Source organism: Phascolarctos cinereus, unplaced genomic scaffold (assembly GCF_003287225.1).
Source record: "Phascolarctos cinereus isolate Bilbo 61053 unplaced genomic scaffold, phaCin_HiC Scaffold_4;HRSCAF=312, whole genome shotgun sequence".
In the NCBI taxonomy this organism is placed as follows: domain Eukaryota; kingdom Metazoa; phylum Chordata; class Mammalia; order Diprotodontia; family Phascolarctidae; genus Phascolarctos; species Phascolarctos cinereus.
Window position 1 is genome coordinate 602,046,097 of NW_027555847.1, and position 14,255 is coordinate 602,060,351.

Below are 14,255 nucleotides of genomic sequence, written 5' to 3' on the forward strand. Positions count from 1 at the left end.
TCTGGCAGACATCAGATCAACCTCAGGCAGGAAAGCAGCACCAGATCCGTGACTTCCTAAAAAAGTAATGACTAACACAGAAACTTTGCTTCATTGTTCATCCGCTTAGGAGAATAAGATCATAGAATCATAGAATGTTAAAACTGGAAGAGATTTAGGGATCATCTAGTCCAACTTCTCATTTTAAGAGAAGGAGACCCCCCTTTCCTCACTTGCTTTTCATCTTTTGTCTCTCTCTCCTTTCCCCTTTCCCCCAACTCCATCAGCAACCCTGGCATCCTTTTCTGTGATAATTATAAAGTAGGTGAGTTTATTTTTATTAAAAAATTGAATAGGGCACGACTGACTCCGGAAATTTAAAGAAATGAAACAATTTCTTCAAATTATTATTCAGATCTTGTCTCTGATACCTATTAGCTGTGTGACCCTGGGCAAATCACTTGAACCTGTCTGATCCTCAACTTCTTCCTCTAGAATAAAGTTAATAATATTTCTCTGATTAGACAGAATTATTGGAAGGATCAAATGAAATAATGTATGTCAAACACTTTGTAAGCCTTTTAAACACTATTTAAACATTTATATGTGTGTATGTATGTGTATATATATATATACACATATATGTGTATATATATATGTGTGTATGTGTGTGTGTATATATATATATATATATACATATATATATATATATATACATACATGTTATTAGGAGCATAAGGACAAATTTGATAATTTGGTAACCATCAAGACAATAATCATTTTAAACACATTCATATTTCTATTCACTAATATTTCTTCTATATTTTTATATATACAGTTAAATTATGAATTACTCTAGTTAATTGTAGAAAAGAAAATCACATAGTTGAATTATGCTCAAAATATTAATTTCTTCCGATTCAATTTAGCCAATAAATGCAACTTTTCTCTGCATAAAACTGTCTTTTCTTAACCAGACAGAGCAACTGAAAAGTAACAAAACTAATACTGGTTATGTTTTATCTTCTAAATTTCAATAAAAACAGGAAGAGGTTAAGACCTAGTAGAATAGGATAGAAAAGCACCATAACCAATTAAGTACTTAATGTACTTAAAGTACTTAATGAGCACAAACTATGGGCCAAGAACTATTTTGGGCACTGTGGAGGAGACTGAAGTTTATTACACATGGATGCTGGCCTGAAGGGAATCTATTGTGAAAGTAGGATGAACACCTAGAAGATAAAACACAAAACAGGGCTTAAATGATTAATTCTATAGTAATGAGAAGCACTATTGCCTCAAAGTCAGGAAAAAGCTTGGATTCAAACCCCACCTATGACACTTATTAGCTGTGTGAACGCAGACAAATCTTTTTGAACTTCAGTTTCTTCATTTGTAAAATGGGTGTAACTATGGCACAGACTTGACAGGGCTGTTTTGATGCACAAATGAGGTAAAGAACTTTGCAAACCACAAAACATTATAGAAATATCACCTATCTATTTTCTTAATAGCTAAGAAGTCCCTCCAACCCATCTATTAAAGCACCATTGAGTTTTCTGAGGCATACCTAAGTTGTACATGGTCAAGTTGTGTGTGATCAAACCACTGGTATTAAGAGTCAGATCTGAACTCAGGTGAACTTTCTGACTTTAGACCCAACACTATTCACTCCAAAAGAAGTTTTTCAATTGATAATTATATTACACTTCAAAGCTTTCACTTTAAAGTGGAGTATTTACATATATTATCTCATTTGAGCCTTACAACTTTATAAGGTAGGAAATTCAGGTATTATCACTTGCATTTTACAAATGAAGAAACTGAGATTCAGAAGTTAAGTGGTTTGCCCATAGTAAATATGCTTGCCATAGCAAATAAATGTTCAGAGATGGGCTGTAAAATTCAGCATTTTATCAACTACATTGACCACCTAGCCTCTACAGAAACATCTATGAGCAGTAATTCACAGGAGAAGGAAGTAATTTTTAAAAAGGAAAAGATGATTCAAAGTACCTGGAAAGCTTATAAACTGGATAAATTGGATAATCAGTTCATAAATCCCTAAGAGTAAACAATCTCGTCCTACTGAATTTGTACATTTCAACTAAATGGTGCATCCGCTAAAGGTTTTCTTCACTACATCTAAGGCTAGATGCAAATGTAAACTCAAAAATATGCTAGCTCAAAAAAAATGCTAGGTCTTAAAATTATTGCCAAATATATGTATTTAATAGCACATTACTACTGATGTATCTTGATGTCAATGAACATCAGAAGTTTGCAGAGGCTTAAGAGCTGATTTGCTTTAGGGCCTGTGGTCCGTGCAAAAGTACATAACTGTTTTAACTCTTTATTTAGATCAACTTTATATAATATATTTCTAATATAGGTTTGTTTTAGACAGATGTAATATAATAGCACTACCTTTAAATCTCACTGTTTTCCCCCAGGTGATTACTTCCTCACTGGAAATGTGGTTATTTCACCAGATTTTCTAAGTAATCACAATGATAATAATGGAAATAGCAATAGCTGTGGTTTGGACCTGTGATGTCATCAGGGATCAAAAGAGAATGAAAAAAACCCTCTACCAATATAGATGGGCACGTGTCCTGCCACTTATATCCTCAGAGAGCTGTCTGGGGCATGAAGAGGTTAAGTGATTTTGCCCAGGGTCAAATAGCCTGTATGTGTTAGAGTTGAACCCAAGTATTTCTCACTCTAAGACCAGTTCTTCCTCTATTATGTCACACTGTCTCTTTAATAATGCCTTGCTGTGTGGCAAATTACACTTTTCATTTCCCAAGGCTTTTTCATATAGCTTATCTGATTTTATTCCCACAATGCCTGAGGTTGACAAAGTTCATTAAAATGTATTTTTGTTCAGATTGTAAAAATGGGGAAAATGAAAGTCAAAAGAGATTTAGTGAATTTTTTGATGGTCACATGCAAGGTAACTCATGAACATATAAGCAGTGACAGACCCTGGACAAGAACGTTCATCTTCTGATTCTGCTCCAATGTTTTTTCACTCTTGATTCTGCAGTATTACTGTAAAAAATTTAAGTATCTATGACATATTATTGGTAAATTACTACTAATAGTGAATTGCATCTGTATGCCTAGAAGATACTTTTATTTTTAGTTACCACAAGACATCCTTTTGCTTATTCCAAACACACCACAAAAAAACCACTTTATCAAAGAATCTTTCCAGATTGTGCAGGGCAAAGGATGGAAAAACAAATCTCTGATATGAAGATTGACTAAATTTTTTTCCCTCCTATTACCCCCACTCCGATTCGTGGAGTTTAAAAAACACGAATATTAGAAAATAGGGAACATTTTCAACCAAAATGTATGCTTTCCAGTAGTCCCAAGTATAAAAAGATGCTAATCAACTGTGCCTCATTTCTTTAGAATCTTATCTCTTATAAAGTGGAGGCTCCTATCTTTTGCATATTCTGTATAGAGACCTAAACACCACAGGCCCTCACAGACCCATTCACTTTCTGAAACAGGCAGACAGAGAAAAGGGAGTTCAGACCTTTCAATCTTCATTGCAAAAGATAATCTTGTATTGGAACAAAAGGGAAGAATGACTCAGATGGTAATTAGGGTGAGCTTCTAAGCAAAGGACACAACCAGGAAAAGACTTCTAAGTTTCCTTGTATTGAAAAGAGCCAGCCCAGAGCAAAACAAAGCTTCTATTAAGTGCATGTGACATATGGTAGAGGCATAGACAGAAAACTCTATTTTGGATGGATAAGCAAACTTATGGTTTTCTCCAACATTTTCAAGTGCGACTGTTTTAAAAAGACACCCAATATACAAAGAGCACAATCAATATCACTCTATGCCTCTTTGTAACTACAGAAAGTAGATGGAAGCTGGGAGGCTGATTTTCCAGCAAATCACATGGTTCTCAGGGAAAGGGAAGGGACCACAGGATGGGCCACAATTTTTCCTATTCATTGCTTTAATTATTCAGGACCATGTTTGTATTTTGAACTAACACTTGATCCATGGATATGAATGCCAATTCCTACTATGCAAAACCTGGATGGGAGCAATTGCCTTGAGCTCCAAAATCATTGGAGTTAATATGGAGGGGGATGGAGGGGCATCATCCCATATACTAGTCATGAAGAACAGCCTTGTAAGGCAATCAGTCACCCAATTTTCCATGCTAAATACCTGGATTCCATCAGGAACTAAAGGGTTGCTGATTCTTTTCCAGTTGCTTTCTTTAAAAACAATCATTGGCTAAAACTAAATCTCTAAGATTTTAAATGCTTCACACTGAACTATTACTCATGAATCAACTATTTGGATTCAAACTATAATTCTTGGGCAACATACCTCTTCAAATAACCATTTTATATCTCCCCACCATGAGATAATTTTATTGGATTTTAATACATAAGGAATTTTTAACTTAACTTGGGCAATTTGGAGCATATTCTTCACATTTTAAAGTATGGTTGAATCTGAATGTGACTGACTGTAAAAAATTTTGTAGAAAAAAAGAGAATAGATATCTAGAAATATTTTTTCCAGTTAAGAAACTAAATTGAAGACAAGATAACCAATTTGAGCAGCAGAAGTTACTCATGTCCTGAATGAATTTAGACCATAGATTGAAAACTGAGAGGTAACTTAGAATTATTTATAGTCCAATTCCTGATTTTTACAGATCAGAAAACTAAAGTTCGGAGAGTTTAAGTAACTTGCCCAAGGTAACACTGGTAATAAGTAACAAAGCCAGGATCTGAACTGAGTTTCTCCAACTCCTAATCTGGCACTCTTTCCAAAGGTAGGTGGCATACTGGATAAAGTACTAGGTCTAGAGTCAGAAGTCTTTAGTTTAAATTTGACCTCAGACATTGACTACTCTGTGACACTGGGCAAGTAATTTAACCTTGTCTCAACTGTAAAATGGGATATTAATAGCACCTACCTTGAAAGGCTATTGTGAGGATCAAATGAAATAATATTCAAAAAGCACTTAACATAGTACCTGGCACATAGTAGGTGTTATGTAAAAATGCTCATTTTTTTCCCCTTCCCTGTTCCACAGTATTCAAGGAATGTACTTCTCAGAGTTTATAATTTATCCTCTGTCTGTATTTGATTTAGATGACTATCAAATGTACTAGTTCCATGCATCCAAAGCAAAATTAGCAACCCCAAAGGCCAGTCTAAAGATGAAGCTGGCATTTGAACTCAGATCCCTAACTCTATAGTAAATACCCTTTCTCTTCTACTGTGTGGACCTCCAAAAGCACTTAATAAATGTTTTTGTTTTAATTAACAGTATTTTAAAGGATTAAATGAAATGGTCACTAGATAAATATAAAGCAACCAAATTATTTTTGAGCCCCTGGCACTATGCTATGTCAGCTGAAGAAAAAGTAGAAGATGCTGTCCCTTATACAGAAGAGGCTTGAAATCCTTCCCACAAGAAGTTTATAATCTCATTGGTTATACAAAACATGCACAAGAAGTAGTTGTTGAATAAAATTAAAGTGACAGTTGTTTATATGCAAACAAAAGATACCAAAGGGGTTAGAGACAGATATAAAGCTATTTAGATTTTTTAAAATCATATATTATTACTAAGTTAGAATAGGAGCTTGCATTACTTTCTTCAGGAATTAGCCTTAGAAAGGCTTTCCTCTGTTGAAAGGAAGTAATTATTTTTCACAGGTTCAGTGGCCTGTGATGTCACAAAGGATGTTAATAGAGACATATAATCCAGAACTCTTGTGAAAAGTTTTTTTTTCCCCTAGACGGACATTCATGACAAAACTTATTTTAAAAAGGGAATATGCACATTTAAAACTTGGTTCCTCTCAAGCAGCAAAGGGAAGTTGATTTTTTTTTAGGGTTCAAATTCCTATAATTTAACCCAAATGAGACATTTTAAGAGATTAAAAAGAAGCTTTATTCAATCCTGAAGATGCTAGAACAGGGCTTCTTAGCCTGGAATCAATAGAAGACATCCACAGAAGGATTCTCAAGGGTCTATGAACTTGGGTGGGAAAAAAAATCTTCATTTTCACTAATCTTTGGGGTTTCTTTTGTAATTCTCTTTATTTTATTTATTCATTTGAAAATGTGATTCTTCGAAGGACTTTATAGGCTTTACCAGATTGCCAAAGGGATCCACAACACAAAAAAGGTAAAGAACTCCAGTTCTAGAATATTAGATAGTCCAATAATTTTTAAATTATCTCTCCTGGACTTATTTTCCAGGTGAGTTGTTTTCCCAATGAGATATTTCACATTGTTTTCTAATTTTTCATTCTTTTGGATTTGTTTTACAGTGTCTTGATTTCTCATAAAGTCACTAGCTTCCAATTGCTCTATTCTAATTTTTAAGGAAGTATTTTCTTCAGTAATCTTTCGGACTTCCTTTTCCGTTTGGCCAATTTTGCTTTTTAGGGCATTCTTCTCCTCATTGGCTTTTTGGACCTCTTTTGCAATTTGGGTTAGGCTATTTTTTAAGGTGTTATTTTCTTCAGTATTTTTTTGGGTCTCCTTTAGCAAGCTGTTGACTTGTTTTTCATGATTTTCTTGCATCACTCTCATTTCTCTTCCCATTTTTTCCTCTACTTCTCTTATTTGCTTCTTAAAATCCCTTTTGAGCTCTTCCAAGGCCTGGGACTGATTCATATTTTTCTTGGAGGCTTTGGATGTAGGAGCTTGAACTTTGTAGTCTTCTGGTTGTATGTTTTGACCTTCTTTGTCACCAAATTAAGATAACATAGTCTGATCCATTTTTCGAGGTTTGCTCGTGATCCTAGCCAATTACTTGAGTTTTAAACTCTTTGTCAAGGTAAGAGTCTGCTTCCAATGTGGAGAATGTACTGTCCCAAGCTTCAGGGGTTTGTGTAGCTGTTTTCAGAGATGCTTCTAGGGACCTGTAAATTTTCAGTTCTTCCAAGGTGGTATGATAAGGGGCGAGATGTTTACTCCTTTCCTGACCTGTGCTCTGGTCTGTAAGTGACCACAAGCAGTCTTTTCTGTCTTGGAACTGTGAGGAGAATTTCCTCCTCTCAGCCACTGCAAACTCCACCAAGCCAGCGCTCCTCCTCACCCCAGGGCCACCACCCAGAACTGTGACCCAGATCCAGGCAAGGGCAAAGCAAGAGAATCCTGCACCAGCAGAGAGATCCCTGCAATCCCCCTCTGATCAGCCACTTGATTCCCCCTCAGTCTGTGGGTTGGAAGCTCAGGAGGCAGCTGAGACCACCTCGCTTCTCTCTCTCACCAAAGGCACAGACTTTTCCCATTGACCTTCTAGGTTGCCTTTGGCATTTGTAGGTTAAGAGGTCTGGAAACCGCCTCAACTGCCCGCGATTCAGTCTTCTGAGGCCTGTTCTAGGTTTGCCGAAAGCTCTTCTTCCCACCCTATGCGATATACCTTTCTGATCAACCATCCAGCTTGTCTTGGGCTGGAAATTTGCTTCACTCTGTCTTTTTGTGGGTTCTGCTGCTTTAGAATTTGTTTAGAGACTTTTTTTATAGGTATTTGGAGGGGTTTGGGGGAGAGCTCAAGCAAGTCACTGTTTTCACTCTGCCATCTTGGCTCCGCCTCTCTGGGAACTCCAGTTCTAGAATATTAGAGAGCTTTAAAATCTTTGTATTTTGATATTAAAAAATAAATAAGCAAGGGATTCATGCATTTTGTAATCTAGAGAAATATAATTTTGAATTTCAGTTACAGGATAGCTATAGAGAGGTGAAGTATACCCTACTCCAATTTAGTGCCTTATCAGAGAAAGCACAAAAATGTAGCAAAGATAGTATCTGGAATATTTAGTGTTACCAACTCAAGCTTCAGTAGTCTTCCTCTAATTGGTGCTACTTGACAACGACTATGGCTAGAGCCCTATCTTAGGGGAAAATAAAACCTAGATTCACTTTACTATGTGTGTGACCTTGTGTGACTTTGTTCACACTTCTGTCTCAGGTGTTTTTTTTTAAATCTGTCAAATGGTATAGATAGAAGACAATGTGGCAAGCAGAGTTATCCTTGAAGAAATATCAACAAATAAACATATTAATGCCCATAGCAAGCAGTATGTCCTTCATTCCCTTTCCTTATTTGCTTTCCAATTGGCTCAACTGATAACCTTTCCCTTCCCCCACCCCACCTCCTCCCACACACACACACAAAGTAGGAAAACTAGTGTGGATGCAAATGATATATGATGCTGTACACTACAAGAATGAATATGGATATTAAGATTGGTTCACTCTCTTAAAATAGCGTATTTTGAGAATACTGGAAAACCCATTACTGAAGAATGTAATGTGAATTACTAGAATCAGTGATAATAGCTTAAATTCATACAACCCAACACTAATGCCACACAGAAATTAATTCTATAGCCAAATTTTTTGTGATGTTTCATGCCTTGAGAACTTTATGAAGAGCTGTGTCATTTTAAAAATTTATCTTTGATTTTTATCACTTTCATCTTCCAATACATTTGTACCTCAACTGATTACATCATTTAAATCAGTTTTGCTGAACAACTTAGTAAGTTTAAGTTATGACATAGCTGCAGCCTTCACTAAAACATATGCAAGAGTAAAGAAAAAAAAACCTAGCCTTTTTCTACAACTGTGGTGATTTTAATGTACAATAATATAGAATAATATTTATTTATCCAAAAATTGCCATTTGCAGTTGCCAGTCTTACTGATAGTTATGGAGTTGGGACAATATTCTTCATCAAATTCATTGATATTCATTCACATTTGAGATTAACATGGAAATATTATCAATAAAATATCATCAATTAAAATGATCAAACATACTACACAAGTTTTATAAAAACACTTCCACTTGAATTATTACCATAAACTTATCATATAACATGAGAACTGAACTGAACTTTAAATGAAGAAAAAGATCATTTTACAGCAAGTTTTCCAGTTTCTAGGAAAATCCTACTGTTAAGTGATTGTTTTTTCTTACTAGGTCTACTGGATGCATTTAGATGATTGCTTGATCCTCCATTCAATTAAGTTAACACTGACAAGAGATATGTAAATTTCATCTCACCTCACTCAAGAGAAACTGCTAGAGTCATAGTAAGAATATTTTCAGTAAATATCCAGCTTTATTTATATGAGCTAAAGGTGAATGTACCCAAATGTTTTATATTTATTCCTAATAAATACAAGTTTGAAAGAGAAGATTCATATGTATCATTCCTCAAAATTATAGGTATTGCTTGGAAAATATGGTAAAAATGCAGACACGATCAATTATTAAACAAAATGAATTTAATGTCATTTAAATTGGTATTATAACCAAAGTTCACATGTTAATGCTTAGACTGTCCATATATCCAAATGATAGAATAATATTATGGAAAACAGGTTTCCACAAATACATGTTGATATTTTGCTTTCTCATATAATCATCACTTTTCCTATTTCAAAAGAACAGAAAGCAAAACACATTTGTTGAAAGCAAATATTTGCTGAATTTGAATCTTCAGCCTGTGGTTCTACTAATAGTTAGCCTCATTGCTATTAAATGCAGAGAACCAAAAATATTCCTTACTATGTTTATATCATCATACCCAATGATTTTTATAGCACATGGTTGAAATATCCCATGCAAAAAATGCCCCCCCTTTAAGAACAGGTAGCAGAAAATACTTTCTCAATGACTAATTCTAATAGAAGAGTATATAGAGGATATATTAGTAACTGGGACAATGTACAAGTTAGCCTCATTTGCCTTCTGTGGGCCTCCCTCTTGAACCAGGAGACAAGTAGAGAAGGTTCAGGCTGAGTGAGATTTTGCCTGGTACTTATATGGATTATTAATGATGAAAGGTTTAGATAACTACTCTCTTTCTTTATCAGCTTTTTTACCTGTGGACTGTTGATTTGCATGTGTATAGTATGAGAACTAGTTACAATTCCAGACTTTAAAATACTAGCTCTCTTACTTTGAGGTTATTCTAACATGCCAAGAAAAGCAACAGTGATCTTAGTTCAGTCCCTAGTGGACGAAAGCAGAACAACAAACCTTGAAGGCATGATGGAGAAGGCAGTTTACTCAGTAAGTGTGACCACACAGACACACAGACACACACAAAATAGCATTCTGTCTTTTCCATCACTTTTCTTCTCATAGCTTGAGAAATCTAGTTGCATTCTGAACTCTATTTTCTGAGTGATGACATAACTATTGTGATGCCAAATGCCTAGATGCTGTAACACAATCTTCTGACAGTTAAAATATTTTGATGAAACCTGGAGATAGTGGTATGGCCAATCCCACACATTTAGTAAAAATCCTCTCTTCCTACACAAGGAAAACCACAACATATGACACAGCCATTAAGGTGATACTATTTGAGAGATATCTTCAGTTAAAACCCTCAGGTAGCTAACCTTCTATGTCTAGACATATCTACTGATTCAATATGATTTTGAAGACTAGAATAATTTCACTCAGTATTTGCCCCAAAGGAGGTAATCCTATTATCCAAACCTCTATAATCTTGCTCACTAGAGGTATACCTAACAGTTGTGCCAAAGGAGAGGGAGAGAGAGAGAGAGAGAGAGAGAGAGAGAGAGAGAGAGAGAGAGAGAGAGAGAGAGAGAGAGAGAGAAAGTATTACTCCAGGATTGAAGAACTGACAGACCCTACATCCTATCCTCTGCAGGTGCACTGCTAAGTTAACAACCAATAGCTGCTTGATTTTCCATTCAAGATTCTGGCAGATAACCCAACCCTAATGACCTTAAAATCTCTGATTTTACTGTTTTCTCAAACCTAGAATTATCATAGAATAGAAATGGTTACATTACCCTTCAGGATAATTTCTAGAAATAAGACCTTTGTAATTTTTACTATTTTCATTATCCATTAGTACACTTTACAAACATTCTTACTTTATATTTATTTAGTCAGAAGTCAAAAGTTAATTTATGATACTTTTTCTTTCAGACACGCAAAGAGATTTGATATAAAGTGTATTTGATTTTCCTCCTTCAACCTCCCCCCCATAAAAGAAAAGGTTGTATTCATTCCTCCCTCTCCCCCCAAAAAGAAAACTTCTTAAGAGTTATTGCTTTTCAATTTAGGTGCTGACAGTCAGAACATGGAGGCATGTTTTAGTGACATTTATTCCGAAGTCCTAAATGAGAAGCAGATTTCCAAACTTGTGCCATCATTGACAGGTCTGCGGGGATCGCGGCACACCTGGGCTAAAATCTCTGCAAACTCAACAACTCTATGATCTGTGTCCCCCTTCCCCCTTCGCCAGCCAGGACAAGCTGGAGCAGTCTGATTCCCCTGCTGAGGAAGTCCCATACAGAAAGCTGCCCTGCAGTTCACTTGCGCGACTGTCTTCCTCCAAGCAACATGTAAACAAATGTTCCCTTCCCAGCCAACCACCCCTTCCTCCCCTTCTCCCCCACCACGCTGAGCAAACTGTGACTTCTCTGTAGGGCAAGCCTGGATAAAGGACTAGAGTCCAATGAGAAACTGAAAGCAAAAACTTACTTTTTGCAGCCACTGAGTATAGTTTTCCATCACATGTTCCAGATGTTGCAGTTTCTGGGAAGAGAAATCCGGTTCCATGAGAGGGGCATCTCTCTGCAGCGCGTTGGTGTTGTACTGGTCCGTGGTGCTCTCCCGGCAGTTAGTGTCCTGTTCCGGCAGAATAAAGGTGTAGGCGCACTGTCCGTGCTGAATCCGATTGTATCTTCGCCCGCTGCTGTCCGGGCTCCTCCGTTGATTACTGCACCCTATGTGAGTTAGAATAGCAGCCAGGAAAGCAAAGGAGAGGAAAACTGTCATGGTATCAGCACCTTCCTTGTCTGCCTCTGCACAACTTTTTTTTTTTTAATCCTACCCCCCCAGTTACTTCTTCCTTCGTTCTTTAACCAGTATTTTTTTTTTTATTGCATGTAAAAAAAATGCTTTTTGGTGGTTTTTTAAGTCAGCTCTGAAAGAAGAATCCTAGAAAACGATTCATTTGGTAGCTTTAGCTAAAAAACTTTTTAAAATTTATTTCACTGGAATGATAGCTCCCTTCGTTAAAAGTTGAGATATTTATTGCATAGTAGCAGAGATTTATTGTTTCCTTTCTGTGTAACAGTTCAGCACGCAGCCTGTTGTAGTCAGCAGCATGTACACATTCTAGCCCCTTGCCTCTACCCTATCTGCAGCCGAACTGCTATATTCCCTCCGACCTCAGTGAGTTTTATTAAGGTTCCGCTCTCCAGCCAAGCTGGAAGCAGGCAGCCTTTCACAAGATGACTTGACAGGAATGCCTGAGTGTGCCCCTATGCTAAGGACTGCCGACAGCTTAGTGCGGGAGGGATCGTCTTACAAATTGGCTGGATGCGCATGACCTCAATCATGTATAGCCGCCCGCCCTGTCCCTCCTGCTCGAAAAACAGCGCTGAGCCTTTCAGAGACTTGCATAGAATCGAAGGGTACAGCAGTCCACCTTAATATACTTTGGGTGTTCCAGCCCCGACCTATTAAAACCTACCATTCTAGCAGTATCTTTTAAGTTCTAGTTAAATATTGGGAGCCCTGAAAGAAGATTTCTTCCATACTGCATAGTCCGTGCTCAAGGAATTCTTTTGGGCAAAGTTTATTAAATTCGTATTGTTTCTAAAAGTTTGTTAACTTAAGATTTTTTAAAAATCCATGACATGTTTTTTAAAAGTTTAATCTTGTTGAATGTATTAAACTTTCAGATGCCAAAGAAAATGGGGGAGGAGGGGCCGTGGGAAATTGAGTATAATGAGTTAAATGATTTTATATCTTGTTCCACAATTCCCCACCCCCCAAAAATGCATGTTAAATAGGATAAGCCCCCTGTGGGGTTTTGTGGAGGTTTGGGGGGGCAGGGAAGTGGGGGTGTCCTTCTTAAGAAAGTGCCTACTCAGAAGGCAGCTCTCTTTGTTCTGTGTACATAAATGAAGCAACTTCCTTGCAAAAACAATGTGGTAACAATTTAGGAGAGTGTCCTAAGAATTATTAATTCCTGTGGTATGTCCTAATCATGTATATCACAAAGACCTCATTGGGGGTTGCTATGGTTCTCCCTAGCTCTACTATCCAAGTTCCACATAAATCCTTATTATGGCTGTAATGACCTCCTCACCAGAGATCTTACAGCAAGAAGGACTGGTAGCTCAAGACAGCTCAGTAGCAAGAGAACCTAGACGCACCTTTTAATGAAGGAACAAGGTTTAAAGGAAAAAAGTTCCAAGAAGATAGAGCACAAACTTTCCAAAACAAATAATAATCAGTGAAATGTAAAGTACAAGTGATACTAAAGGGATTTTAATCAGACATGTAAGAAAAATGGATTTGGTATAACACCATCCATCCAGTGAGCGTGATGCAGTGCAAGGGGAAAGTTCTGGAATCAGAAGACCTGGGCTCAAATTCTGGCTTACCCCTCCCTACCTCTGTGACTGTGAACAAGTCACAACCTCCCCTGACCACAATTTCCTCATCTATAAAAAAAAAACCAAACGTTGGATTCAATGAACTCTAAGGTCCCTGACAGCTCTGAATCTGTGATCCTAGGATTTTAAAGGATTTATAAACAATGCATCTCCACAACTGCAACCATATCTTAAGAATACGGTGCCCTGACTTAGATTTCTCTTTGTGTAAGCAAAAGAGTGATTACGTTCTTCAGATGAGAGAGCAAGAGAAAGAAGATGAGGCAGAAGGGAGGTAAGGCCAATGGTTATGTTCGACTATTTTGGGGTTTTCTTGGCAAAAATGCTGGAGTGGTTTGCCATTTCCTTTTCCAGCTCATTTTACAGGTGAGGAACTGAGGCAAACAGGGTTAAGTGACTTACCCAGTAAGTGTCTGAGGTCAAATTTGAACTCAGGTCTTCCTAGCTCCTAGCTCCAGGCCCAGGGCTCTATCCAGTGCACCAAGGGTAAATGTAAAAGTGTGAGGACAGTTAGCATAAAGGAAGGGTTAAGCAGAGAATAACAGTCAAAATAAACCCCACACTTTGTGAAAATGGTGCTAGGATTTATCCCTTCTTATCATTTCTTAATAAACAAATCCTTGCTGGTGTAATCAATATAGAAACAAGCTATGTCATGACATTTAAAAAAAATAAAAGTTATGGCAGTAAAAATCCCTTTACTTTCTTGGTCAACATCTTGGTTCTGTCTCCTGTTTGCTGAGATTTCACACACATAAACAAGAACCACCACCATATTGGGGTGCTAGGAAGCATCA

General features: G+C 36.9%; 1 protein-coding gene across 1 annotated transcript in view; it reads right to left on the reverse strand.

Moving 5' to 3' along the window:
- Positions 1-12,345, reverse strand: part of ANGPT1 (angiopoietin 1) — a 327,917-nt gene extending 315,572 nt beyond the window's left edge. The window contains 1 exon segment of the mRNA XM_020970198.2: positions 11,531-12,345. Coding sequence (XP_020825857.1) covers positions 11,531-11,827 — 297 coding nt within the window. The 5' untranslated portion in view covers positions 11,828-12,345.
- Positions 12,346-14,255: the final 1,910 nt, after the last annotated feature.